Below are 26,571 nucleotides of genomic sequence, written 5' to 3' on the forward strand. Positions count from 1 at the left end.
TTCAGATTTCCAACATTTTATTTATATACACACATCTGGTAAACAAAGTCATTAAATGTGTAACACCCTTGCAGCCTGTAATTAGAACACTCCAATAAATCACTTAAATTCCTCTTGACAATCCATTTGACTGAGTACAGATGCTGCCTGCTGCTTCTAGTTCTGGTGAGGAATTTTCCTGCCCTGAACTGAGGCAAGGAAGGGGCCCTGGCTCTGGTGCTTTGTCCCCCTTGGATCTGGTGACACTGAGGACTCTGACTTGGTGCCAGGGGGGGAACAAGAGGTGCTGAGCTGTTCCATCCTTCCCTTTTGCAGCTCCTTGCTCTTTCTGGTGGAAATGGTGATTTCCAGCTCTGATCCTGGGCTGGGCAGTGGGACAGGGCTTGAGGCAGCCCAGGCTGCAGGAAGGGCTCCCAAAATCCCCAAAATCCAGCTCTGGCATCCCCAGCTGTGCCTCTGCAGAGGAGCAGCCATGTCCTAAGGTGAGGTGTGACTGGGGAAAGATTTTGTCACTCGGAGGTGTCACATGTGAGGGACTGGACTGGCTTTGCTGAAAGACTGAAATATTTCATAAATGCTAAAATCCAGGCTGGGCTTACATCAAAACATGCTGAAATACTCTGTAAAGTGCCAAAATCCAGGCTGAGCTCACATTGGAACACCAAAATACTCTGTAAAGTGCCTGATCCAGGCTGAGCTCACATCAAAACACACCGAAATGCTTGGTAAAGTGCCAAAATTCCTGCCGGACTCCCATCGAAATACTCTGTAAAGTGCCAAAAATCTTGCCTGGCTCACATCGCCCCCTGCCTACCTCGGGAAGGAGCTGCCGCTGAGTTTCACTCGATCCAGAGTCAGATTCCCTTGGCAGCAGAGGGCGGGAGGCAGGAACGCCGTTGGGAAGACGGAGAGCGGGCTGGGCTCGGGCTCGGGGGCGGGCTCCGGGGCCAGGGTGCCGGGGTTGGAGATGTACTCGGCCACGGGCTCCGGGGGCTCCATCGCCTCCACCACCAGCCTCTGGTACAGCTCCGGGAGCTGCTGCTCCTCCGCCGAGCTCTCCGCTGCCCAGTCGCCGTGCCCCCTGCTGCCAGCGCTGCCCACCACCGGCTTGTCCCCGGCCTTGGGGGGCTCGGGGTGAGCCGGGCTTTCCTCCACCGGGCTCGTTTCGGGCTCCTCGAAGGCGCCAGGCAGGAAGGGGCTGGAGGGAGCGCTCAGCTCCGCCTGCGGGGGGACACGGAGTGAATCCCGGCACGGATCTCCCGGACTCGCTCCCCACAGCCGCTCATCCCGCTGGAAACGGGAGAGCTCGGCCTTCTTCTGGACTTTAATTCGCCCAGCACATCCTCCAGTCTCCTCCAGCGGAGATTATCTGCTGCTGGAGATTGCTGGATTTGCTGCTTCAGGAGATTACTGGCTCGCATTGCTCCAATTGCTTTTTTTAATGAAGGTTGTGGGATTAGAAGGAAAACCCCTCTAATTTACCTTGGCAGCCGCTAAGCTCTTGGCCCACGTGGCGTTGGCAGGGTCGGGAATGGCTTTGCTCTGCCACTGCGGCAGGAGGAGGGAGAGGAGCCCCTGGAACCTGCAGGGGGATTAAATGCAATTAGAAACGTGAATGGTGAGACCTGCAGCACCCTTTTGCTCCTCGGGTGTGGAATTAACCCAGGTGTGATCATGGATCCACCCTCAGAGGCACCTGCAGAGCTCTTGGCTGGGTGGGGATAATTCTCAGGGATTGCTCCCCTTCAGTTTGGTTTCAAGATCTGGTTGAAAATTCACAGTACCTATGGGCTACAGGGGTATTTTAAGCTCAGAGCCTGTTTTTATTAGCATTCATGTACTCTGAAACCTTCATTTTGAACAATCCTCACTGTTCCATGCTCATGAAAGGGCATGATCATCCTGTAGGACAAGGGAAAATGGTTTTAAACTAAAAGATGGTTGATTTAGATTAGATAGGAGTAAAGATTTTTAAAATGCACTGGCACAGGTGCCCAGAGCAGCTGTGGCTACCCTGGATCCCTGGCAGTGCCCAAGGCCAGGCTGGAGCAGCCTGGGACAGTGAGAGGTGTCCCTGCCATAGCAGGGGTGGCACTGGGTGGGATTTAAGATCTCTTTCAACCCAAACCTTTGAGGGATTTAATCCCTACTGGTAAAACCCCGGTTTTACTGGGGTACAGCTGATGGATCCACTCACACTCTCCTTGCTGGAGGCACAGAACAAAGGCAGGCTGAGAGGATGAAGAAGCTGCAGACGAGCGCCAGAGTCACCCAGCCCCCAGCACCTGGAATGCAGAGCAGCCACCATTCAGCTCCATCAAAAAGAGGAAAAAAACCCCAAATATTTCTGTGCTCCGTGGATAAACCACCCTTCACCACAGAGGAAACACCTCAGCACAGCACTGGGAGCTTGAAGGCAAAGAAAGAGATTCCACATCTCAAACCCAGCTGAAAACTGCAAATCTTCAGCACCAAGAGATCTTCAGCACGCTTGGAGAGCTCCAGTGGCTGCGGAGGAGCAGGAAAAGCATTCCCAGAGAGCGGGAGAGGGGATCCAAGGGCAAGGAGCGCCCTGGCATCTGTCCTTACTCTCCAGGCAGACGCTGTCGCTGTTGCCCCGGGGCCCCTCCCCGGCCGCGGTCGCCGCTGTCATCCAGAGCTCGTGGTGCTCGCCGGGCTCCAGGTGAGGGAGGTGCAGGGAGCGAGGAGCCTTCCCGGCGGGAACGGCTGGGGGGAAAACAGGGATGGAAGTGGAGAGCCTGGCTCGGGATTTACTGCCTGCAGCTGGAACGAGGCTCTGAGCGAAGGTAGGAAAGGGAGGAGGAGGAATAAGGAAAAAAAAAAGGAAGAAGAATAAGAGGAAAAAGGATGAGGAAGAAGAAGAAGAGGAGGTGGAAGAGGATTAGGGAAAAAGAAAAGGAAGATGAGCAAGAGGAAAAAAAGAGGAAGATGAATAGGAGGAATAGGAAGAAGAAGAGGGGAAAAGAGAAGGAAAAAGAGGAGGAGGAAGGGGGTTAAGGAAAAAGAAAAGGAAGATGAGTAAGAGAAAAAAGAGGAAGATGAATAAGAGGAGGAATAGGAAGAAGAAGAAGAAGAGGGAAAAAGACAAGGAAGAAGAATAAGAGGAAAAAGGAAAAGGAAGAAGAAGAGGATGAAGAGGAATAAGAAAAAAGAAAAGGAAGATGAGTAAGAGAAAAAAAGAAGAGGAAGAGGAATGAGAGGAGGAATAGGAAGAAGAAGACGAAGAAAGAAGAATAAGAAGAAGAATAAGAGGAGGAGGGAGAAAAATAAAAGGAGAAGAAGAGATGAGGAAAGTAAGGAAGAAAAAGATAAAGAGGAATAAGAAGAGGAGGAAAAAGAGTAGGAGGAGCAGAGAGAAGCAGGGATAAATCTGATAGTTTCATGCTGAAAGTGACTTAGAGTGATCCCTCAGGAGACCCTCAGCAATGACAGGGGAGCAGGGGAAGCATTTCCAGCCCCAGACACCCACCATGGACCTCGGGCTGGCCCTGCCCATCCTTCCTGTGCAGGTAGATGTGGTACCCAGTGATGCAGCCTCTCTGCTGGGGGGCTGGGATCTCCTCCCAGGAAACCAGGACACCGCTGGCCCAGGGGGTTGTGAACATCTGGGGTCCAGCTGATGGGGCTGCAAGGCACAGCACTGGTGTTAGAGCCGAGCTTAAAACACCTTACAAACACCTGGGCAACATTCCTGGGGTTTACCTTGGGCTGTGGAGTTTCCCCTGACTGATGCTGCCTGCCCAGCTCTGTCCTGATAAAGTGCAGACACGTGGATCTGATAGCAGATGTTATCTCTGATGTGCTCTGGGGGGAGAAGTCACAGCTGCAGAGCTGCTGCTTCAAGGATGTGCAGTCAGGGCAGAAATATTGCAGCAGCTGCTTACATCTGAGATAAATCTTGTGATTATTGATAGATCTTTCATAAAGAAGGGAAAGAAATTTTCTCTGATCTTCTGAGCCTGGCAGAGCCTTACTGGGCTTTAAACTGAAAATTAATGGTTTCCCACTGCCAGAGGAAAGGGATACATGGGATATTGGGAAGGAATTTTTTCCTGGGAGGGTGGGCAGGCCCTGGCACAGGATGCCCAGAGAAGCTGTGGCTGCCCCTGGATCCCTGGAAGTGATTTTAGTAAAAATTATAGAAATATATAGAAAATATTTAGAAATATACAGAAATACAGAATCCCAGACTGGTTTGCATTGGGAGGGACCTCAATGCCCATCCAGTGCCACCCCTGTCATGGCAGGGACACCTCCCACCATCTCAGCTGCTCCGAGCCCTGTCCAGCCTGGCCTTGGAGCCCAAATTCCCACCTGACTCATTACTAAGAATATTTTCCAACCAAGCTGGTGCCATGCCAGCCCGGTGTGGCATTACCTGCTATCACAGTGGACAGGTGACATTACCTGCTATCACAGTGGACAGGTGACATTACCTGCTATCACAGTGGACAGGTGGGACGGGGGCAGCTTGACCCAGCTGTGCCGGGGCTGCAGGCGTGGCTCCCTCCAGGGCTCTGCCCACTCCACCAGGTACCCCCCGACGGGCAGGGTGGCTCCAGCAGGGGGGCTCCAGCTCACCAGGATGCTGCTGTTCCCCAGGCCCACGGCACAGACCCGCTGGGGAGGGGGCAGATCTTGCAGGGGAGAACAAAACCCGCTGTCAGCGCAAGGTTCTTGCAGCCTCAGTCAAACCAGGGATGTGGGGTTTGCTGGGTCTCATCCACTTTGGCACCGTGGGAAGGATAAAATGAATTACAGTGGAAGAGGAGGTGATGATGGCAGGGTGAGGGTTTGCTGGCAGGAACAGTGACATTCCTGGCTTTTCTCATGGATGGGACACCCACAGCTCGGCCCAGCTGTGCCATCCCAAGCCAGGCAGGTGCTGGCAGGGCACACCCCAACACCCGGCCCCGACGGAAGCACTGGGATGTGGAGCTGCTGCAGTGATTCCAGAGGAGGAACGGGGACACCCCAAGGGCTGCAGCCCCTCTGGCTGGGAGAGCAGGGGCTGCTCCCCGCAGGAACCGCAGCGAAAAGCGGATCTGCACATCCCTGAAGTTCACCCAGGCGAGCACAAGGCGGAGGCACCGCAACCCCTGCAGGGGTGTGGCCCAGCAGAGCGGTGCTGCCGGCGATGCCGAGCCGCGGGAGCCTCACCTGGGCTGCCCAGGTGCGTCAGGACGGCCGCGGGGGCGGAGCTGCCCCGCGGGCTGTGCGCGGTCACCGTCACCCTGTGGCCCGCCCTGGGGGTGACCCTGGAGAAGCTGGTCTGGGTGGTGCGGTGGGATTGTGCCGGGAGCTTCCCCTGCTCCAGGGACTCCAAGGTCACGGTGTAGCCCAGGATTCTCCCTCCTGCCTCCGACCTGCTCAGAGCCTGCGGGGAAAGAGCGTCTGTCACCGGCTGTGAACAAGGTGCTGCCAGCTGGGAGTGCTGGGGGGGGGACTGGGGCTGGGGGCTGGAGGGACAGGACACAGGGAATGGCTTTACATGGACACAGGGCCGGGATGGATGGGACCCTGGGCAGGAATTGTTCCTGGCAGGGTGGGCAGGCCCTGGCACAGGATGCCCAGAGCAGCTGGGGCTGCCCCTGGATCCCTGGCAGTGCCCAAGGCCAGGCTGGACACTGGGGCTGGAGCAGCCTGGGACAGTGGGAGGTGTCCCTGCCACGGGAGGGGTGGCACTGGGTGGGATTTAAGTTCCCTCCCAACACAAACCATTCCAGGATTTATTTTTCCCACCCAGTTCCAGTTTTGCTGTGAGATGCTGACTGCCCCAGCAGCAGCACAGCTGGGGACACTGAAACCCTTCCCGTCCTGAGGCTGAATTCACACTTTTTTTTTTTTTTTTTTTTTTTTTTCCACTGAAAGCCACACTTTTTACGAGGGAGGGAAAAAAAGGTGATCAACTGCTCAGCTGGATTTGTTAAAATGAGCCGGTTTTGCTTGGGAGGAAAACCTTGGTCACCATAAAGAATTATTTAAATTGAACCACTCAGAACACACACCTCTGACAGTCTGTGGAACACCACACCCTGGTTTTAGCTCCCCTCTGGGTGCCTGCAGTTGTACTCTCAGTTTCAGTTTCCTGATGTTTCTGTGACATTAATTCATTTGTTTGGCTGATGTTTGTCATAACGAAACAAAGCACAAAGCACAAACCAAATGTTTGAAGTGCTTTGGCGGCAGCTCAGGACTGAGGCAGCACTGGAAAATTGCTGAAATTAAATTTTCAACCCTTTTCTGGGTGTTTGTGTGAGAAGAAGGGCACACCCTCGGTAGGAAGTGGTCCTGAGTGTCAGCCGGGCTTGGAGCTGCTGTGAAACCTCTAAAGGCAGGTTATTACCCCATTTTATGAATGGTGCTGCAGGAAGTCACTCCTGATAAAGAAAGTGCTGCAAGATAAAGGTCTGCAAGCTGAAGCCACAAACTCTGGGGTCACAGAGTTACATGAGAATTTCTGCTTTCGCTTGCAGTGTGGTGTGGGGGGAAACACAGTGAAAAAAAAATATATTCACCCAGCTCTGGTGGGTTTTAAACCAAATTCTGTGTGGAATATTCCCTGTGGGGTCCCAGCCCCCAGCTCTGCCCAGCAGATCCCAAAAATGCTGTCAGCTGGGGAATCTGGAGAGGGGCTTGGGATAAAGGGATGGGGGGCAGGACCCAGGGAATGGCTTCCCACTGCCAGAGGGCAGGGATGGATGGGAGATTGGGAATTGTTCCTGAGAGGGTGGGGAGGGGCTGGGATGGATTTCCCAGGGCAGCTGGGGCTGCCCCTGGATCCCTGGCAGTGCCCAAGGCTGGGCTGGACACTGGGGCTGGAGCAGCCTGGGACAGTGGGAGGTGTCCCTGCCATGGAACAGGATGACATTCAGGATCCCTCCTAATCCAAATAATTCTGGCATTCCATGAAATTGCAGGCAGAAAAATGCTGATGGGTAAGAGGAGGAATAGGGAGGGGACCCTTGGTCTGTGTCCCTGTCCCTGGGAACTGCTGAAACCTTTGTCCTCTGCCAGGGTTCAGTCCTTCCCTGCCATCCTAAAACTCATCATTTCTCCTCTCAGGTGGCTCTGGTTTCATTTCCCCTCTCACCTGCCTGGGTTTTGCTGCCTCTGCTGGGCTATCCTGAGTTACAAGGTGTGGCTGGGTTTGTGTGTTCCATCCCCATCTGTCAGAGCTGGGGCAGTTATCCTCTGTTCATGGGGCAGTTTTCTTTATCTCTCCCACACCCAGTCCTCCCTCCAGGAGATCTCTTCTGTTCATGGGCCATTAATTATTAATTATCTTCTGTTAATGGGCCATTAATTATTAATTATCCTCTGTCCATGGCCACTGAGTGTCCCTGCAGGGCTGATCAAATTCCACCATCCCATGGGGAGATGCTCCACCCAGGGGAGGAGCCAAGCATTCCTACCTGGATCCAATCTGCCCTGGGAACAGCCCAGCAGCCTTTGCCCACTGCATTCCCAGAGGAGCAGCTTTCTGCTGCCCTGCATTCCCAGAGGGAGAGCAGGCCCATCTCCAGCAGCCCTGGAGCTGCAGAGGAAAACTCCCCCCTTGTGCAGGATCCCTGCTCCAGCAGAACCACAGCTGGCACTGCAGGAGGGCTGAGCCCCCCTGGGATGGGGCTGTGCCACCACCCTGAGCCCCCCTGGGATGGGGCTGTGCCACCACCCTGAGCCCCCCTGGGATGGGACTGTGCCACCACCCTGAGCCCCCCTGGGATGGGACTGTGCCACCACCCTGAGCCCCCCTGGGATGGGACTGTGCCACCACCCCTGACACACAGGGGCTCAGCTCCTACTCTGACTCTGCCAGGGGTTTGTTTTGTATTGCTCCATTTTAATTTGATTTTTTTTTCCCCTAATAAGGACCTGTTATTCCCACTCCCATATCTTTGCCCGAGAGCCCCTTAATTTCCAAATTATAACAGTTCTGGAGGGAGGGGGTTTCCATTTTCCATTTCAGGGGAGGCTCCTGCCCTCCTTAGCAGACACCTGTCTGTTCCAGCCAGGCTGTGGGGTTTCACTGCACTCACCTTCCAGAAAAGGGAGAGGTTCTGGTGCCCTGAGTCCAGCTCCTGCTGCCGGTACCAGACATCCAGGGTCCCTGTTGGCACTGCAGACAAGGAAAAGCAGAGCAGTGGCAGTGGCTGGGGTTTGCAGCCAACAAACGAGGTAGAACCCCTGAAAAAATTCAAATGTAATCTTTTAAATGCCCCTGAAATGCTGCAGGGTGTGATAACCCAGGTTTGCTGTTGTTTGGCTGCTTTGGGGTGGGATCAGGAGGAGAACAAGCCATAAACCCAGGGAGAGGAGTTTGGATGTGCTGGTGGCTTTGTCCTGACCTCAGTAATCAGGATGGCTCCCAAGGGAAGCCACACATCAAAGCACAGCATTAGCTCCTGTCTTTGCATAAATCTGAGGCTCCTGAAGGTCCTTGGGCTTGGCTCCATCAATCCTAGAACAACAGGCAGCCTCGGATGAGGGCGTGTGGGGGATGTGTGGGATTTTCCTCTCCAATAAATGCCTTTAACAGCTTCTCTGAGGCAGCTTAAACTCCTGGTTCCTTCCACAGTTCTGATTGGAAACTCTTGATATTTTGAAGAACCCTCCCAAAATGACACCAAAGGGAAGATCTGGCTCCCAACATCCAGCACCAGAGATAAATATGTAAGGAAAGCTGAGGTGACAGGGGATGACAGAGCTCTGCTCCTCGAGGACCCTGAGAGCACCAACTCATCAATTCAAACACCAATCATTAACAGCTGGAGCAGGGGGCAGCTGATGAACACCCAGGGCTGTAGCACAGGCACAAACCCCTCCAGGTCAGCGTGTTGGGAGCAGCTTGTCCTGGAGTGACTGCAGAGAGTGACTGGAACAGAAACAAAAAGCAGGAGCAGAAATAAAACCGGAGCATTGACTGCGAGCTCCGAGCAGAAAAATCCCAATATGGGATTGCATCTGCTGCCCTCCAGCCCGGGTTTGAAAGCCTGTGAGCCACATGAAGGAGGTTTTTGGCAGTTCACACATAAAGGAGCAGGAACAGGAATTTCTCCTTGGAAAGGTTTAATTTTGGGTTTGCAAGGAGACAACGTGTGGAGAGGTTCAGCTCCTGCAGCACAGAGCGGTGAGGATGCACCCAGAGCTGCTTGTCTGCAGCCTCCCCTTGCTCTGAGGGCACAAAGATCAGCTAAAAACCCCACGGGCAGGGTGGGGGTGACAGCCACAAACTCAGGGTGCAACGAAAAGGGGAGAAAACTGTTGAGAGGAAGGTGGGGGAGGCAGGGAAAAGTTCACACCTCCCAAATCAATCAATGCCTCTTACAGAAACTGCTTGCTGCTGTCACGGGGGAAAGGGGAAATGGGTGAGTCAGAACAGCACCGGCCCAAGTAATTCACAAAAAAGAGCAGCCAAAGCCAAGCAGGAGAGCAGAGAATCACAGAATTACTGGGTAATCATCTCATTCCAACCCCCAAATCCTTCAGCTCTTCTCAGGGAGCTCTGGAAATTCCTGGTTTGGAACAGCTTTACCCTTTGCTCATTAAAGACACAATTTTCTTACAGAAACTTCTCCCTCTTGGCTCGGGGTCTGGATGTGGAGTTTGCCCAGAAGAGCCCAGCAGCAGTTTGGGCTCCAGAGCTGGAGTCTGCTGTGGGTGCAGAGCCCAGAGCTGGCTCAGGGCAGGGCAGTTCTTTACCTGCTGCTGGGGTGCTGCCCTGGCTGCTGCTCCAGTCACTCCAGAGCCCCCGGCCGGGCAGCAGCCTGCAGCTCACCTGGAACTCGTGGGCTGTGTCGGGCTCCAGCCCCTGCAGATGGTATTTCTCCCTGCTGAAGCTCTCGACCTTCAGTGGGGATGGAGAAATTGGTATTAAACTCCCAAGGAAACAAGGGCTCCAGGCAGCGAGAGGCTGAGTTACAAATTCAGACACAGATTTAAAACAGCAGAGAAACCCTGAGTGGAGGCAGCCTCAGAAACTCCAAGAATGATGCAAGGAAATCATCAGGCCTGCAGGGCTTCATCTGAAAAATCCCTCATCGCAAAATCTCTCTCTGGGTGCTGTGCTCAGCTCCCAGCAAAATGTCCTTTTTGCCACTTACAGTAAAACTTCGTGGAATCATGGAATGTTTGGGTTGGGAGGGAATTTAAATCCCACCCAGTGCCACCCCTGCCATGGCAGGGACACCTCCCACTGTCCCAGGCTGCTCCAGCCTGTCCTTGGGCACTGCCACAGCTGCCCTGGGAATTCCATCCCAGCCCCTTCCCAGGGAACAATTCCTTCCCAATATCCCATCTGAATCTACCTTCTTTAAACTTCCAGCCATTCCCTGTGTCCTGTCCCTCCATCCTTGTCCCCAGTCCCTCTCCAGCTCTCCTGGAGCCCCTTCAGGCCCTGGCAGGGCTCTGAGCTCTCCCCAGAGCTCTTTCCTGCCCAGCAGCTGCAGCAGCCCCTGAATCCCAGCAGGATTACCGTGCTCCAGCTGTGCCTGCCGAGGGGACGGTACCTCAGCCTGCAGTGCCGTGCCTGTGCCTCGTGGGGCCACACAATGGAGCAGCTGGTGGCTGAGGAATCATCAAATTCCACCCAAAAGTCAGGAGGGTGTGGCTTCACTGGCACCAAAACAGAGAAACAAACAGGGCTCAGAGGGGGCAGCACAGCCCAGAAGGGGGTTAGGTGAAAAATAGGATTATTGCTTTCGGCTGGATGGGGGATTTTCCCAAGAGCTTTAATGTTTAATGTTTTTCCAGGAGGTCCTGACTGTTTTCAGGTCTCCCCCAAGGTCTGGGGCTGACTGAGAGAGGGCAGTGGTGCCTTACCTATGTCTATCAGCATGAAGGTGAGTGGCTGGGAAGAGGCATTTCCTAATTGATTGGAGGCAGAAACCACCACGGTGTAATTGGAGTCAAAATCCAGCTTGCTCAGAGCCCCGGAGCCAAACACCTGACTGGGAGTTTCCTCTGGAAAGGAAAAGGCATGGGTCCCGTTGGAGAGCCTGCAGCAGGAGCAAAGGATTGGTTGGATTTTCTGAGCAAGGAAGGTGAGCCCTGGGCTGTGGGGTGTCCTGGCTCAGGGAGTCCCCCCAGGACATGGGGACAGGGTGAGCCCTGGGCTGTGGGGTGTCCTGGCTCAGGGAGTCCCCCCAGGACATGGGGACAGGGTGAGCCCTGGGCTGTGGGGTGTCCTGGCTCAGGGAGTCCCCCCAGGACATGGGGACAGGGTGAGCCCTGGGCTGTGGGGTGTCCTGGCTCAGGGAGTCCCCCCAGGACATGGGGACAGGGTGAGCCCTGGGCTGTGGGGTGTCCTGGCTCAGGGAGTCACCCCAGGACATGGGGACAGGGTGAGCCCTGGGCTGTGGGGTGTCCTGGCTCAGGGAGTCCCCCCAGGACATGGGGACAGGGTGAGCCCTGGGCTGTGGGGTGTCCTGGCTCAGGGAGTCACCCCAGGACATGGGGACAGGGTGAGCCCTGGGCTGTGGGGTGTCCTGGCTCAGGGAGTCACCCCAGGACATGGGGACAGGGTGAGCCCTGGGCTGTGGGGTGTCCTGGCTCAGGGAGTTCCCCCAGGACATGGGGACAGGGTGAGCCCTGGGCTGTGGGGACAGGGTTCCCTCTCCAAAGGGCACAACCTCTTCACTGAACCCTGAGGGGGCTGCAGGGCATGACGAGGAAGCTGCTGCAGGGGATAATTAGGCATTAATTGTATTTACAGCCCAGCACTTACTCTATGCCATAGGCAGTGTGGAGGTAGGTGAGCCTGCCCTTGTGCCAGGTGCAGGTGGGATGTCCCCGTGTCCCCTTCTGGATACAGGACACGTTCCTGGGCTCATCTGGAGGATCTGAAGCAGAAATTCCTGTCAGTGCTAACATCCATGACCTTCCAGGGTCCTTCAGTCCAACCTGAGCAGGCTGCCCAGAGCTCCAGCCAGCCTGGCTCCAGTGGCTCTTCCCCCAAGACGTGGGTAGGAGACATTTGAGGGGATGCAGGGCAGTGAGGGCGGTGTTTGCTCCGGGCAGGCAGATTTGTTGAGCCTCTCTCCCTTCAGGAATAACAGAGCTGCCCAGTTCCAGCCAGGAATATTCCCAGTGGGAAGAGCCAGCAGCAGTCCTGGACAAAGCCACCCCCTGGCAGTGCCTCACGGGCTTCCCTCTCCCACAGGGGAGCTGTAAGAAGCAATTAAGAACTTTGGCAGTGATTAAGAAGGGATTTTCCTTACTCCCACACTGGATGTCGATTCCACAGATGAGTCTTGTCCTGTCTCCACAGATGAGCTTGCAGGTGAAGGAGTGCCTGCCGAGGGCAGTGACCAGGAAGGTGTTGCTCACTGAGTCCCCCTGGGCTCGGATTTGCTCGGAGCTGTTGAAGAAAATCCCTGTCCAGCACCGGCCCTGTGGGGCTGCCAGCTGGCAGGACAGGGTGACGTTGGTGCCACCAGGGATGGCACAGCAGGGGCTGGCTCTCATCGTCCCCTTGTCACAGACCTCTGTGGTGCCACGGGTGGCTCTGCTGGCACTCACTGCCCCCCTCCTGCAGGGTCCTGCAAGGGAAGAGCAAAACAGCCTCAGCAGGAACCCCTCCCCTGGGGACAGCAGGAGCCTCCCCAGATGTTTGCTGGAGAAATTCCAGGCTCTGCACAGGAACTGGTGGGACCTGTCTGGGATCAGCAGCCCCGGCTTGCTCCCAGTCCCCAAAAACCCAGACAGCCCCAGGTAAAAACTGCCAGAACCCTCCTTTTGTTGGGGTTGGAAAAGTGCCTGGGTCAGCAGAGCTGGGGCAGGAGGTGCAGGGAGGACCCAGAGCTGCTGCAGGGCTGGAGCCCCTCTGGAGCCAGGCTGGGACACCTGGGGGTGCTCACCTGGAGAGGAGAAGGATCCAGGGAGAGCTCAGAGCCCCTGGCAGGGCCTGAAGGGGCTCCAGGAGAGCTGGAGAGGGACTGGGGACAAGGATGGAGGGACAGGACACAGGGAATGTCTCCCACTGCCAGAGGGCAGGGCTGGATGGGAGATTGGGAATTGGGAATTGTTCCCTGGCAGGGTGGGCAGGGGTTGGGATGGAATTGCCAGAGCAGCTGTGGCTGCCCCTGGATCCCTGGCAGTGCCCAAGGCCAGGCTGGACACTGGGGCTGGGAGCACCTGGGACAGTGGGAGGTGTCCCTGCCACGGCTCGGGTGGCACTGGGTGGGCTTTAAGGTCCTTCCACCCCAAACCCAAATTCTGGGATTCTGTGAATCCATTTTTTCCTGTTCACGAGCTCTGCCTGTCCCGGGGCCTTTTCTCACAAACCCAACAGTTCTACCTCGAACTGAAAACCAAACAAACTCCCTGCATCACTTATTCACCCCAGAAAGGAAAATATTCACTGGCACTTGGGGCAGAAGCTGGAAAAACCCCACCCTAACTAGGCTGAGTGCTTCATCTGAGAGACAATTGCTGGGAAGGAAGAAGCCTCTCTTACCTGCTGTGAGGTGCAGCACCAGCCAAAGTGCTGAGGGCACGATCCGTGGAAATGGCATTTTGGTGCCTGGAGAGAGAGGAATTCCTGTTACCAGCTCCAAAAAACTGGGGATATTATGTACAGATCTTCGTGGCTTTCTACATTTTTTCTGCCTTGGTACTTTCTACTTTATTGTAAAGTAGAAAGTAGTAAAGTAGAAAAAAGATTTGTTCAGAAAATCCCAAATGCTCATTTTTTGAGACCTTTCTAATGAGCATTCCCTGGTTTTGTTTGAATCCAGAGGCTGTGGTGTTGAGCCTTGCAGCAGTGCCTCAGCTCAGCCAGGAGCTCCTCCTCGTGTGGTGCCTTCTGTAGGTGATTCGTAAGTGCCAGGATGAGCAATCTCAGCAGCTTCTTCAGGGAAATGCTCTGCCTTCCACTAAGCCTGGGGGCTGTGTCAACAGCCTGCAAACAGCTGCTGCTGACAGCAAAGTGCCCGAAATACCCGAGAAAATGGGCAAAATCCAGCCTCAAAATCCAACCTCAAAATCCAGCCTAAAAATCCAGCCTAAAAATCCAGCCTAAAATCCAGCCTCAAAATTCAGCCTCATTTCAGAGCTTTTGGTCAGAGAATGTGAGCTGTGATGGGAGTAAAGGATGAGAAACTGCTGAGGAGCAGCTCCAGCTCAGGACTGAGAAAAAGGGAAATTAATGGGAAATTCAGGGAATTAATAGGGGAAAATCATTGGGAAATTCAGGGGAATTAATAGGGGGAAATTATTGGGAAATTCAGGGGAATTAATAGGGGGAAATTATTGGGAAATTCAGGGGAATTAATAGGGGGAAATTAATGGGAAATTCAGGGGAATTAATAGGGGGAAATTAATGGGAAATTCAGGGGAATTAATAGGGGGAAATTATTGGGAAATTCGGGGGAATTAATAGGGGGAAAATCATTGGGAAATTCAGGGGAATTAATAGGGGGAAATTAATGGGAAATTCAGGGGAATTAATAGGGGGAAATTATTGGGAAATTCGGGGGAATTAATAGGGGGAAATTATTGGGAAATTCAGGGGAATTAATAGGGGGAAATTAATGGAAACCCCCCCCAGGTGGCTGAGCAGGGAGGGAAATCAGCCTGGCTGGTTGGAGGGTACTGAAATACACAGGGGGTGTCTGTGGGTACCAGCCTGGGCCTGTTTGTGCTCTTACCCCCAAAATCTCACCAGGGCCAGGCCACCCTCTCTGGCACGCCGAGGATGTGCCCCAGGGACTCTGGCTGTCCCTGCAGCTCTGAAATGAAAGCAGCACAGCTCAGAGCTGGCTTTCAACCCCACTTCTCCCTAAAAAAAACTCTGCTCTGCTTTCCAAGAACTGGCAGGAACAACAAACTGGGCAGCAGAGGAAAGAGGAACATCTCAGTCATTTCAGGCAGAATAACCCCAAATTTGTGCCCTGAATCTCACACATGCCCAGTTGCTGACCCTGGCTGAGCTTTGGGGGAAGCTCTGTGAGGACAGTGGCACCCCAGGTCACCCCAAACCTCGGGGCTGTCCCACCCGAGCCTGGGGCTGTTCCCAAAGCTGCCAGGAGTGGGGGATGGAATCAGAGCCCAGGGGATGCCAGGAGGGGACAGCGCTGCTCAGGATGGGCCTTGGGCACTGCTCTCCTGGGGCTGCTCCGTGCCAGCCTGCAAGGGAACATCGGGGACAGTGACAACTCCTGGGCAGCAGCATCGCCGGGAAAACACGGATCCCGGGCAGGAAATTCCCGGGACAGAAGCACCCCAGGGCAAAGAAAATCTCAGGTAAGGAACATCCCAGGGCAAATATAATCTCAGGTAAGGAACATCCCAGGGCAAAGAAAATCTCAGGTAAGGAACATCCCAGGGCAAAGAAAATCTCAGGTAAGGAACATCCCAGGGCAAAGAAAATCCGGGGACAAGAGCATCTCACAGCAGAGAAAATCCTGAGTTAGAAGCATCCCAGGGCAGGAGCATCCCAAAACACTGAACATCCCAGAACAGCAGCATCCCAAAGCATGAAAATCCCAGAACAGCAGCATCCCAGGGCAATGAAAATCCCAGAGCAGGAGCATCCCAGGGCAATGAAAATCCCGAGGCAGGAGAATCCCAGGGCAATGAAAATCCCGGGGCAGGAGAATCCCAGGCAATGAAAATCCCGGGGCAGGAGAATCCCAGGGCAATGAAAACCCCGGGGCAGCAGCAGCAGCATCCCTCGGGGTGTCGCCTTTCCTCGCTGCCCGCGGCCGGGACTCGCCCCTCGGCACCGGGGGATGCCCAGCCCCGGGAGGCTCGGGGGGCTCCCCCGGCACCCCCCGGTGTCCCGGTCACTCACCCCGAGCCCCTTTGGGCTCCCCCGGCACCCCCCGGTGTCCCGGCCGGGGTCACTCACCCCGAGCCCCGCGGCTGCTCCGAGCTCCGCCTGTGCCCCGCCCGGCCCGGGGGATGCTCGGGACGGGAAAGGAAGGGAAAAGAAAAGAAGGGGAAAAAGGAAGAGGAGGGAGGGGAGAGGAAGAGGAGATAATAAATAGAATTTTTGCTCAGAGCGAGGGGCTCGTCCAGAGGCACATCCACTCTCATTTTAGTTTCTCTGTCAGATGATTTTTGCTTTCTCTCATTTTTTCAGCACTCCCACAACCCACTGCCACATTTAACAGCGTTTTAAATGAATGAATATCTTGCTATTGTTGTTCCTTCTCTTTTCAGGCCATCAATGACATAAATTCAGTTTTTCTGCCTGATTGTGATCAGCTTTTCTTACCTCGGACGCCTCAGCACGGGTATGTCAGGGCAGCTCTAGAAACGAGGGGACACAACATTTGCAGCCTCCAGGAGTGCCAAATTTTGCCTTTGAGCCTCCAGCTCCTTTTCTCCCCCCAAAAACCAGGAGCAACATTTGGGCTCCTTTCCAGAGCTGCCAATAATTATCATTAATTTGCTAGGGGGTGGGGCTGGGGGAGTTAATACCCCACAAAATTCCCAATATCAAAAGTTCCTTTTTACCTCTTGTTTCCCCTCTGTCTTCATCAGTTCCCGTGACAATTCCCGTTTTCCAGAGCCCTCCCAGCTCGGCTGCAGCTCCGCGGGGCAGCGCGGGGGGTTCCGTGCGATGCAGCCCCGTCCCTGCTGCCGGTCCATGCGCTCCCGCCCGGCCCCGCCGCTCTCCGGGGATGTTCGCGGCCGGAGCGGGGCCGGGGTGGTTTGAGGGCAGATGCTGATGGATGGCTCAGGAGATCGGGGTTGTATTCTAGTGACAGGCAGGAGGAAATCACCAGTCCACCAGTTGCTTCCTTTTTACTTCTGTTGTTTTTCTTATTTCCTTTTTCTTCTCCTCTAAAAAAAGTTTTGGGTTTTTTTGTAAATTTTCTTTTCTTTCCTTTATATATTCTCTTCCCGCTTTTCTTTTGTCTTTCCCCCTTTCTCTTTTCTTCTTTCATATTTTTTATTTGCCTTTGTCTTGTTTTCATTTTTCTTCTTTCTTTTTCTATTACTTTTTCTTTCTTCTTTTTCTTTTTCTCCTTTTTCTTTGTCCTTTTTCCTTTCCTTTTTTACCCGTTTTCCCTTTTTCCCTTTTTATCTTTATCTTTTTTATCTTTTTTATCCTTTTAATCTTTTTTAAAATATTTTCTATCTTTTAAAAAATTTTTATATTTTTTATCTCTTATCTTTTTATATTTATCTTTTTCATCTTATCTTTTTATAATCTTTTTTCCTTATCATATTTTTTATATTTTTCCCTTTCTTTCTATCTTTTTTATCTTTTTATCTTTATCTTTTTCATCTTATCTTTTTATCACCTTTTTTCTTTATCATATTTTTTATATTTTTCCCTTTATTTTTATCTTTTTAATCTTTTTATCTATCTTTTAAATTTTTAAAATCTTTTTAATCTATATTTTTAATCCTTTTTATCTTTTTAATCGTTTTTATCTTTTTCCTCCTTTTTCCATTCCTGCTTTCCCCTCTCCCACAATTTCAAGCGCCCAACTCTGCTTTTCCCCACGATTCCTCCTTCCTTGACTGCTGCTGAGCTCAGAGCTCAGGCAGAGCAGGGAGGAGCGGGTGGCAGGGACAGGGCGCGGGGCAGACCCCGCGGTCCCCGCGCTCGGGGTGTCCCGGCGCTCCCGGCTCAGGACAGGCAGAGCTGCCGGGGCAGTCCGGAGTCCCCGCTGTCCCCCGGGGGTGGCGCTGGGAAAGCCCCGCCAGCTCCAGCCTGTCGAGTCCGGAGCTGGGGACACCGAGGGTGGGGACACTGCCAGGGGCTCCCGGTGTGGCCTCCGGGCGCTCGGGGGAAGCGGAGCCGCAGCAGCGCCGCGGGCAGCGAGCACAGCCCGGGATGCGCGGGAGAGCAGGGGAGGGGAGGGAGGGACAGAATCCCGAATTCCGGAATGGTTTGGGATGGAAAGGACCTCAAAGCCCAGCCACACCTCCCACTGTCCCAGGCTGTTCCAGCCTGGCCTTGGGCACTGCCAGGGATCCAGGGGCTGCCACAGCTGCTCTGGCAATTCCATCCAACCCCTGCCCACCCTGCCAGGAACAATTCCCAATTCCCACTCTCCCATCCAGCCCTGCCTTCTTTCACTTCCAGCCATTCCTGGGTCCTGTCCCTCCATCCTTGTCCCCAGTCCCTCTCCAGCTCTCCTGGAGCCCCTTCAGGCCCTGCCAGGGGCTCTGAGCTCTCCCTGGATCCTTCTCCTCTCCAGGAGAGCACCCCCAGGTGTCCCAGCCTGGCTCCAGAGGGGCTCCAGCCCTGCAGCAGCTCCAGCAGCTCCTGCTGGTGTCCATCTGTGCTTCCTTGGAGCCTGGCCGTGGAGCTGTGGCCGGGCAGAGCTGCCCCAGCTGCAGCAGCAGGAGGAGCCGTCCGTCCCTGCAGGTGGCTGCTTTGGGGTCCCCTCAGCAGTGGCTCGGTGTTTGCCATCCCTTTGTGACTCGGCTGTCCCCAGCAGGATGGAATGAGTCACCCAGTCTGGAAAATCCCATTGCTCACCTTCCCCCAGCTGCCAGCCCAGCCGAGGGAGGGCCCACGGCAGAGTTTGGGAGATCGGATGTGCACCACACACATCCACAGCTGTATCCTCCAGAGGCTCAGCCCGCGGGCTTTCCTCTGTGCTTGGGGCAGGATTCACTGCTCTCTGCTGAGGGAAGGCTTGGCTGGTTTGGGGAGCAGCAGCCACAGGGTCTCCCCTGTTAATCCATTCCCTTCTGTAATTCAGTTTGTATTCACCGTGGGCAGCTCTGCTCCTCCATCCCAGCCCTGTTCCTCCATCCCAGCCCTGCTCCTCCATCCCAGCCCTGCTCCTCCATCCCAGCCCTGCTCCTCCATCCCAGCCCTGCCCCTCCATCCCAGCCCTGCTCCTCCATCCCAGCCCTGCTCCTCCATCCCAGCCCTGCTCCTCCATCCCAGCCCTGCTCCTCCATCCCAGCTCTGCTCCTCCATCCCAGCCCTGCTCCTCCATCCCAGCCCTGCTCCTCCATCCCAGCTCTGCTCCTCCACCCCATCCCTGCTCCTCCATCCCATCCCTGCTCCTCCATCCCTGCCCTGCTCCTCCATCCCAGCCCTGCTCCCACAGTTCTCCCAGTGCCATTCTCATGGGATGTGCCCTGGGAAGGTGCCACTGGGGGCTGGCACTGATGGGGAGCCTGGTGAGACCCAGCCACAGCCTCACCTCTCACATCCTCTGCTCTGAATCACCAGCCTGGTTTCAGCCTGTGCCACTGAGCTCAGCCCTGGGCAGGACTGCTCCCCCTCCTCCCCAAACCCCACAAAGGCTCAGGGATGGGAGAGGCTCCCCCAAATCCCATCATTTTTAAGGATTATCCCCAGTTTTGCTGCTGGTTTTGCCCTGCCAGGTTTTCAGAAGGGTTCTGCTGAGCCAGGCGCTTCTCTGCAGCTTTGCAGAGCCTTGGTCACAATCTGGGCTTTGATCTCTGCTCTGTGTGCTCAGAAATCCCCCAAGGCCTGGGTGTTACTGAGCTCTGTGAAACCTCCCTGCCTGAAATCCAATTTTAGCCCCTGCAGTGCCTTTATCTGCCACCCAATCTCTCCACAATTTACTGACAGCCAAGCCCTGGCAGGGTGGGCAGGTGCAAACCCAGAGTAAACCCAGCAGCACGAGGTTACTCAGAGCACATTTCTGGCATCTCCTGCTGCTCTTCCCAAGGGGTTTAAGGGGCTTTTGGCCTTTGCTCCTGAGGCTTTACCAGCTGCAGTAACCCAGAATCTGTAGATAAGGAGCAATTGAAGGTCATGCCATCAGTTGGTGACTAAGCTGAGCCTAAACCCAGCTCTCTGTGCTGCCAGCCTCAAGCAGAGTGAATTCCACGTCCTCCTGCATGGCAATGGCACAAAGGGTTTAGACCTGCAGCTCAGATGCACGTTTAATACACCATTTGTTATGTGTCAAATTCATTTATTGCTTCTGTAGTCTCTTTCCAGGTTAAATAATTTCCAGGCTGACTTTCTGGGGAGGTGAACAAGTCCCCCAGGGGAGTCTCTGCCTCTCCTTGCCCCTTGAGCTCCCCCTGGTAGACACAGACACCCCCTGCTCTGAAGGTCTGGAGTTCAGAGCAGCAGTGGGTGGCTCTCTCTGCTCTCCAACCCCCCTGAGCTGCCTGCACCCAATTTCTTCTTCCTTTAAATTTGTTCCCTCCTTCCCTTTATATTAAAATGACTTTTTTTTGTTGTTGTTGTTAGAACTGTGGTGGTGATGAGACAGCGCCGTGGTGCATCTCTGTGGGTCATGAAAATCATGGAATTCATTCCTGAGCTGATCAACAAGTGGGAATCTCTGACACTGGATCTGACTGCCAATGGTAAAACCAAGCTTAAAACAGGGGATAGAAAATCCTGATACCAAAAATGAGGGGGTTTGCAGTATTTGAGGGAAGGAGGGCACCCTGAGAAGTTAAATCAGCTGGGAGTGACTCTGAGATGGGATTCATGGGGTGCCCCATCCCTGGAGGTGCTCCAGGCCAGGTTGGATGGGGTTTGGAGCAGCCTGGGATGGTGTTTGGGATCACAGAGTCCCAGAATGGTTTGGGGATCCTTAAATCCCACCCAGTGCCACCCCTGCCATGGCAGGGACACCTCCCACTGTCCCAGGCTGCTCCAGCCTGGCCTTGGGCACTGCCAGGGATCCAGGGGCAGCCCCAGCTGCTCTGGGCACCTGTGAAATATTTCCTGTTGCAGAAATATTCCCTTTATTAGCAGAAATATTCCCTGTATCTCCCGGGGATCAGGGGGAGGGTGGCACTGGTGGCTCTCTGGTGTCCACCCTGGGAGCTGGGAATGCTCCATCCCTGCCCTGCTGCTGGGAGAACAGGAGCTGTGCTGCTCTGCCCACGGGGATTTGCAGGGTTCCCGGGGCTGGAAATGCACCCAGCAGCTCCTGGAGTGCAGGAGCAGCCCTGTTTGCTGGCTGGGGGAGCATTCCCCCCCGAGGTTTGGCAGCCCAGGTGAAAGAGCAGTACAGGTTTCAGGATGTGGACTCTGAAAAAAACCCTTCCCCTCCTCACTCTCGGGCTGCTCAGAGTCCTGTGGTGTTCTTGTACAACTTCCTTCCTGCTCAGGCTGCACTCTCTAATTCAGTTTTGGCTCACTGCCATGCCACACTCCCATTTCTGTGTTGGTTTGCTGCTTCTGAGGAAGAATCCTCCCCTCCTTGCCAGATCACTGCTCCTCTGGACACAGTGATGGATTCCTGGGGCAGGAGGGAGTGAGCATGGCACACACCAGGGGGTTTGGGACTGTTGAGGACAAACAACAAAATTAATCCATTTGTGCAACAGCTCATGGAGAAATGCTCGCAGTGCCTAGGAACAATTGGGGAAAAAAATATTTGGGAATATTTTGTAAGTCCCAGCACACTGGAGATGGTTTCAGGGCTGCTGAGGGAAGGAGGCTGCTGTGTTTCACCAAAGATCCAAATCCATGCTCATGTGCTGGATAAATCCCATTTTCCTGTGCCACACTGCCCTTCCCACAGCCAGGCTGAGGGGTGACAAGGTGCTGAGAGGTGATAAATCCCTCACCCAAAGGGAAGGGTTTGGCCAGTGACCAGATCAGAGGGGTTTTAAATCAGCCTGGCAGGAGCTGGAGGTGTGTTCTTACCTGAGTGGGTTTTTATTGGGAATGGGAGGAAAGAGAAATACAGGAAATATTCCATATTCTTGGTACCACTGTGACACATAAATCCTCCTTGCTGCGGTGTCTGCTCATCAGGAGCAATCCCAAAATATTTCCCACATCTCTGCCAGGATGTCTGAGGGATTTTTTTATCCATTTTAGCTGCAATTAGCTCCAGGAATGAAGTGCTCCAAACATTTGGGAATGATGTGCTCCAAACTTTCAGGAAGAAAATGCTCCAAACATTTGAGAACGAATTGCTCCAAACATTTGAGAATGAAATGATCCAAACCCTTGGGAATGAAGTGCTCCAAACTTTTGGGAATGAAGTGCTCCAAACCCTTGGGAATGAAGTGCTCCAAACCCTTAACAAGAGGACGATGCTGAGCAGTAATTGAAGATATTTCACCCTGCAGGAATCTCCTGCTTGGCATCCCAGGAATCCAAGCTTTATGGGTTTTTTTGCTTCTGCCAGTGCCAGGTAAGGCTAAAATTGGGATTTGCTGGCCCAAGATTCCCAGGCAGCCACAAGAACCTGCAGTGGAGTAAGAGGGCAAAATTCCAGCGGGGAGCTTGGCTCTGGCTCTCCCTTTGGCGATCCCGGTGCTGACCCCGCCTTGGTCCCTGCTCCAGGCTTTATCCCCAGTCCCAGCTGCTGTCCGAGCAGCCCTGCCATGCTCTGCGGGAGGCAGGCTCCCTGTTGGTGGCTCTCAGGCAGGACAGCAGCTCCTCCGGGACCAGCATCTGCTCGGGGCCGTCTCCGGGCGGCTCCCAGCGCTGCTCCGGGACGGATCCGTGCCCCGCCTGCCCCGGGAACTCCAGGCTGCTGTTGAGCACCAGGTTGATCTTGTCCAGCAGGCAGAGCTGGGGTGTGCCCCCGTGCAGCCCCCACAGCTGGGGGACGGGGCTGCTGTAGTCCTGGGAGAAGATTCCCGGCTCTGGCTGCGGGCTGGCCGCGGGCGGCTGCGCCGGGCAGATCCCAGCGGCCACGTAGCCCAAAGTGTTCCCGCCGGAGAGCTGGGGTTTGTAGGCACCCAGCAGCCCCGGGACAGCCGTCCTGGGGGCCACCAGGCTCCTTGGCACCTCCCTGGGCTCGGCCACCCCTGCCCTGGCCGCGGTGCCCGGGCTCTGGGGCCGCTCCTGCGCCGGCACCTCCTGGACGTCGGTGACGGCGGGGTCGGCCAGGAAGGGCTCCTGGAGGATGGCACTGGGGAAATCAGCCTTGTCCTGGGAAAACAAGAGCACCACACTGGCAGGATTTGCCAACAGGAGAGCTCTCACTAGGGCTTGGGGCAGCCTGGCCCAGGGGAGGGAGTGGGGTGAGCTGTAAGGTCCCTCCCCGCCCAGCCGTGCCCACGGAAAACAGAAAATGTGGAATTCAGGTTTAAAGCTGAATCTCAGCTAATCCGGGCTCCCACAGCCCTGGGAATGATTCCTGAGCAGCTCCCAGTACCTCAGAACTGAAACCTCTCCCCAGCCCTGCTCCTCACACCAGCTGCCCTCTCCCAGGGCATGTTCCCAGAGGAGATGGCCTCAAGTGCTGCCAGGGGAGAGTTGGGTTGGACTTTAAGGGAAAATTTCTTTGTGGAAAAGACCTGGAGGGATTTAAAATCCCTGTGGATGCGGCACTTGGGGACACGGGTCAGTGGTGGCCTTGGCAGGGCTGGGGGTGGGGGGACTCGATGGTCTCAGAGGGATTTTCCAACCTGGATAATTCTGCAAAGCCCAGCTTTACTCTGAGGGGAAGCAGAGCCAGGGATAACTGTGCCCTCACCTGGAGTGACTTCACCACGGTGCTGTTCTCCATGTGGGGAAAGTCCTCAGACATCCAGGCTGGCAAGAGGGACACAAGGGTGGCCTTAACCCTTCACAAAAGGGAAAAACAAACCCCAAATGTCACTCCAGTTGTTATTCAGATATTCCTCATGCAGGTTGAAACTGTCTGGGTGGGAAGGAGACATGGAGAACACATAGCCTTGGAAACTCTGGGATCCCCATTCTTAAATTTCACCAATTTCATGTTTATTTGACTTTTTTTGTTCTCTATCTTCTGGTAGAGCACCAAAATTCCTTTCATAGACAGCCTGATAAATGTGTGATATCGCCCTCAGGCTGAGGTGAAAAGGACTCTGTAGTTGATTTTAAAACATCCCAGAAGAAATTTTATATTTCTTCTATATACACACAAACACAAAAAAAAAAAAAAAAAAAAGAAAAAAGAAAAAAGAAAAAAAAAAGGAAAAAATAAAACAAAAAGAGTAAAAAAACCAGAGTAAAAAGTAATGAATTGGGAATAAGGAAAGAGGATATGGAGGAGAAAGGAATACCTTTTCCTGACTGACTTTTTAAACATCACAACTGCAAACAGAATGGATAATCCGACCAGGCTGAGGCTCAGCCCCAGGAGCACTGGGATGTCATCATCTGCAGGAGGATGGAGAGGGAGGAGGTCATGGCCTCGGTGCTGCTCTCACTCACTCACTCACCATTTCCTGCCCCAGCTGCCAGAAATGCTGACGTGAATTCCTCAGCCCGGGCTGGTTTTGCTTTTGGTTTAAGAGCTGAAACAGATCGTGACCTTTACCAGAGGATGTGCAAGCACAGCATCCCCAGACGGGTGGGAAATGCTGGAACACGTCCCTGGTTCCAGCTGCAGGATGGAATCAGCCTCCTGCACAGGTTAATTTGGTGTTTTCCTGGCTTTGGCGCCTCCCTCTTGGATTGGGCATTGCATTTTAGCCTCGTTGGAAAGCAGAACCCAAAGCTTGCACTCTGTGGGCGCTGCTCATCCTTCCCTGCACGTGGGGAAAATCTCCTTTATGGGCTCTTGTCGGAACCCAGGAAATCCCTCTGGCTGCCCTGGAGGGCTCCAGCCCCTGCCCAGGGAGCTCAGAGACCTCAGCCCAGAGCCCAAGGCCCCTGTGCCTTCGATTCAGCCCTTGGAAAAAACAATTCCTGACTTTTATATGAAGGATTACAAGTCAAAGGAGTTTAAGTAGAATGATAGTGAGTTTGCCATGGAGTGAAAAAAGAGATTTTTGAGGTTTTAGAATGGGGGTTCAGGGGGCAAGATGGAGGGACCTGAGTGTGTCCAGCCTTTCTCCTTCTTCTTCTTGGCCTCCACCTTCTGCTGTACTGGTGGCACTTTGGGATTGGTTTGGAGTAGCAGCTCACTGTCCAACACAGGTGATGGGTGTTGGGAAGTTATTGCAAATATTGTACAGGTGGTTTTTAGTATAAAAGATAACACTGCCCTGGGGCAGGCAGTGCCTCTGTCTGTCCTGCTGAACGACCTCGGCTGGCCAGAGAAAGAATTTATAGACAGGAAACAATGAACAACCTTGAGACTGAGAGCTGAAGAGCTCTGACTCCTTCAACCACTGGGCTGGGAAAAGAGACTGTCTAACCCATCTCAGAGTCACTGTGAGCAGCAGAGATTCTGGAAGGCTCTGACCCCCCCAAAGCATCTGGGAGCTCTCAATTCCCACTGCCAGGAGCTGCCTGGGTTAAACCTCCCGCTGGTGGCCAGGAGAAAGCCTGGCTTAGCAAGGCAGAGCTGCCCTCCTTACCCTGGGACATCTGGCTGTAGGTGCTGCCCAGGAGCGGCTCCTCTGCAGGGGCTGGAACAGAGAGGGGAAAAACGTCTGTGGTTCCTTCAGAGGGCTCTGGGTGACACAGAACCTGCCTTGGTTCTGTCTTTTGAGAAGAATAAGTAATGGTCTAACGAGGACAACAGCTCCCTGAAGGGATGAGCAACTCCAGCTCTGCCTGGGCTCTCCACAGTGTCCCCACAGTTAAATGAGGCATTGTCAGCTCCTGTCCCCACCTACAGAACCTCTTCCCTGCACACCCCTCCCTCCCCTCAGCACCCACAACAAGGATTTATTCTCCCTGGGGAGCTCCATCATTTTTCACAAGCACTCCCAGGTTGTTTAACAGCTTTTCCAGAGAAGTTGTGGATCCCTGGAGTGTCCCAGGCCAGGCTGGACACTGGGGCTGGAGCAGCCTGGGACAGTGGGAGGTGTCCTTGCCATGGCAGGGGGGGCACTGGGTGGGCTTTGAGTCCCTCCCAACCCAACCCAGTCTGGGATTCTGTGATTCCCAAAGTGCCTGCACCCCTTGGGAATGAATTTCCTGATTTTTTCCATGCAGTGAGGGAAGATCAGCACTGGACACCCTGCCATGGCAAGAAGCCTCCTTCTGCTGAAATAAGCAGCCAGCTTTGATCCTGGCCAATTCAGCAATTCCCTTTGATCCTGGCCAATTCAGCAATTCCCTCGGGATCCCTTGTCCCTGATTTGGTGCCACAGAGGAGGGCCCTGCCCCAGGACAGCACCCAGCAGCCAGGGCCATCTCGGGACACCCAGCCAGGGATGTCTGCTTGCATTCCTTGGGAACAGCTGCCCTTCTCCAGGGGCTTCTGTGGCCCAGGAGAGGTCCCTGAGCTGCTGCAGAGGACCCATCTGAGGTGGCACCAGAGCCAGGAGCTGAGGACACCCTCGGGTGTCCCCTCAGGTGTCACCTGCAGGTACTCCTGGCTCTGACAGCCCTTGATGGCCCTGCCCAGCCCCAGCTGGCCCCTCCACCCCCACCCCCCTGCCCAGGGCGGGCTCTATTTAAGCCCAGCCCTGTCCCTCAGCCCCAGCTGGGCTGTGCTGGGGCAGCTCTGGGGCTCAGACCCTGCTCTGGGGTTCTCACCCTCCTGAGGCCCTGCCCAGCTCTGGAGGGCACCCAAGGCCACCCCCAGCCATGGAAATGAGGTTTTCCTTCCCCAGACCCTTCCCAGCACTGGGGCAGCCTGGCCCAGCTGCAGATGTCCCTCCCAAGGCTCTGGGACTCCCATCCAGGTAGGAAGGGCAGGCTGGCTCTGCCCAGCTGCTCCCTGGAGAAGCTCTTTGCTGGATTTTGGGTTATCTGCGACTTCCTATTGGGAATTCTGTGTGTGCAGCCTCACTTTTCTGCCACGG

General features: G+C 54.5%; 2 protein-coding genes across 9 annotated transcripts in view; both read right to left on the bottom strand.

Moving 5' to 3' along the window:
- On the bottom strand, window positions 1-21,729 carry IL12RB2 (interleukin 12 receptor subunit beta 2). Of its 3 annotated transcripts, XM_059853546.1 has the most exons (19): window positions 21,590-21,729; window positions 16,483-16,812; window positions 16,241-16,275; window positions 14,670-14,750; window positions 13,478-13,543; window positions 12,240-12,560; window positions 11,747-11,861; window positions 10,843-11,018; window positions 10,496-10,635; window positions 9,724-9,868; window positions 8,061-8,140; window positions 5,182-5,398; window positions 4,458-4,658; window positions 3,724-3,825; window positions 3,491-3,646; window positions 2,590-2,727; window positions 2,198-2,285; window positions 1,483-1,582; window positions 1-1,221 (listed from the first exon to the last, which is right to left on the bottom strand). In XM_059853546.1, the coding sequence occupies exons 5-19, from the start codon at window positions 13,533-13,535 to the stop codon at window positions 811-813; spliced, it is 2,448 nt and encodes an 815-aa protein (XP_059709529.1). In that variant the 5' UTR covers window positions 13,536-13,543; window positions 14,670-14,750; window positions 16,241-16,275; window positions 16,483-16,812; window positions 21,590-21,729; the 3' UTR covers window positions 1-810. The 3 variants fall into 3 exon arrangements, with proteins under 3 accessions (XP_059709529.1, XP_059709528.1, XP_059709530.1); XM_059853545.1 differs by lacking the exon at window positions 16,241-16,275; XM_059853547.1 differs by lacking the exons at window positions 14,670-14,750; window positions 16,241-16,275 and having other exon boundaries at window positions 16,483-16,810; window positions 21,590-21,728.
- Window positions 19,869-26,571, bottom strand: part of IL23R (interleukin 23 receptor) — a 19,364-nt gene continuing 12,661 nt past the window's right edge. For all 6 annotated transcript variants that reach the window (XM_059853554.1, XM_059853557.1, XM_059853555.1 and 3 more), the window contains 4 exons: window positions 25,174-25,224; window positions 23,932-24,028; window positions 23,379-23,469; window positions 19,869-22,831 (listed from right to left, as the gene is read on the bottom strand). In XM_059853554.1, the coding sequence (XP_059709537.1) occupies window positions 22,241-22,831; window positions 23,379-23,469; window positions 23,932-24,028; window positions 25,174-25,224 (830 nt within the window). In that variant the 3' untranslated portion in view covers window positions 19,869-22,240. The remainder of the gene's footprint in view (window positions 22,832-23,378; window positions 23,470-23,931; window positions 24,029-25,173; window positions 25,225-26,571) is intronic.

The sequence above is a fragment of the Haemorhous mexicanus genome, chromosome 9, assembly GCF_027477595.1.
Source record: "Haemorhous mexicanus isolate bHaeMex1 chromosome 9, bHaeMex1.pri, whole genome shotgun sequence".
NCBI classification, from domain to species: domain Eukaryota; kingdom Metazoa; phylum Chordata; class Aves; order Passeriformes; family Fringillidae; genus Haemorhous; species Haemorhous mexicanus.

Bases quoted from the DNA above. Each gene is read 5' to 3' on its own strand.
- IL12RB2 (XM_059853545.1), bottom strand. From the start codon at position 13,535: ATGCCATTTCCACGGATCGTGCCCTCAGCACTTTGGCTGGTGCTGCAC. The intron at 11,019-11,746 runs GTAAGTGCTGGG...CTCCTGCTGCAG, and splicing joins CACACTGCCTATGGCATAGA to GCTCTCCAACGGGACCCATG. The intron at 9,869-10,495 runs GTAATCCTGCTG...TCCCCACTGAAG, and splicing joins GCAGGCACAGCTGGAGCACG to GTCGAGAGCTTCAGCAGGGA.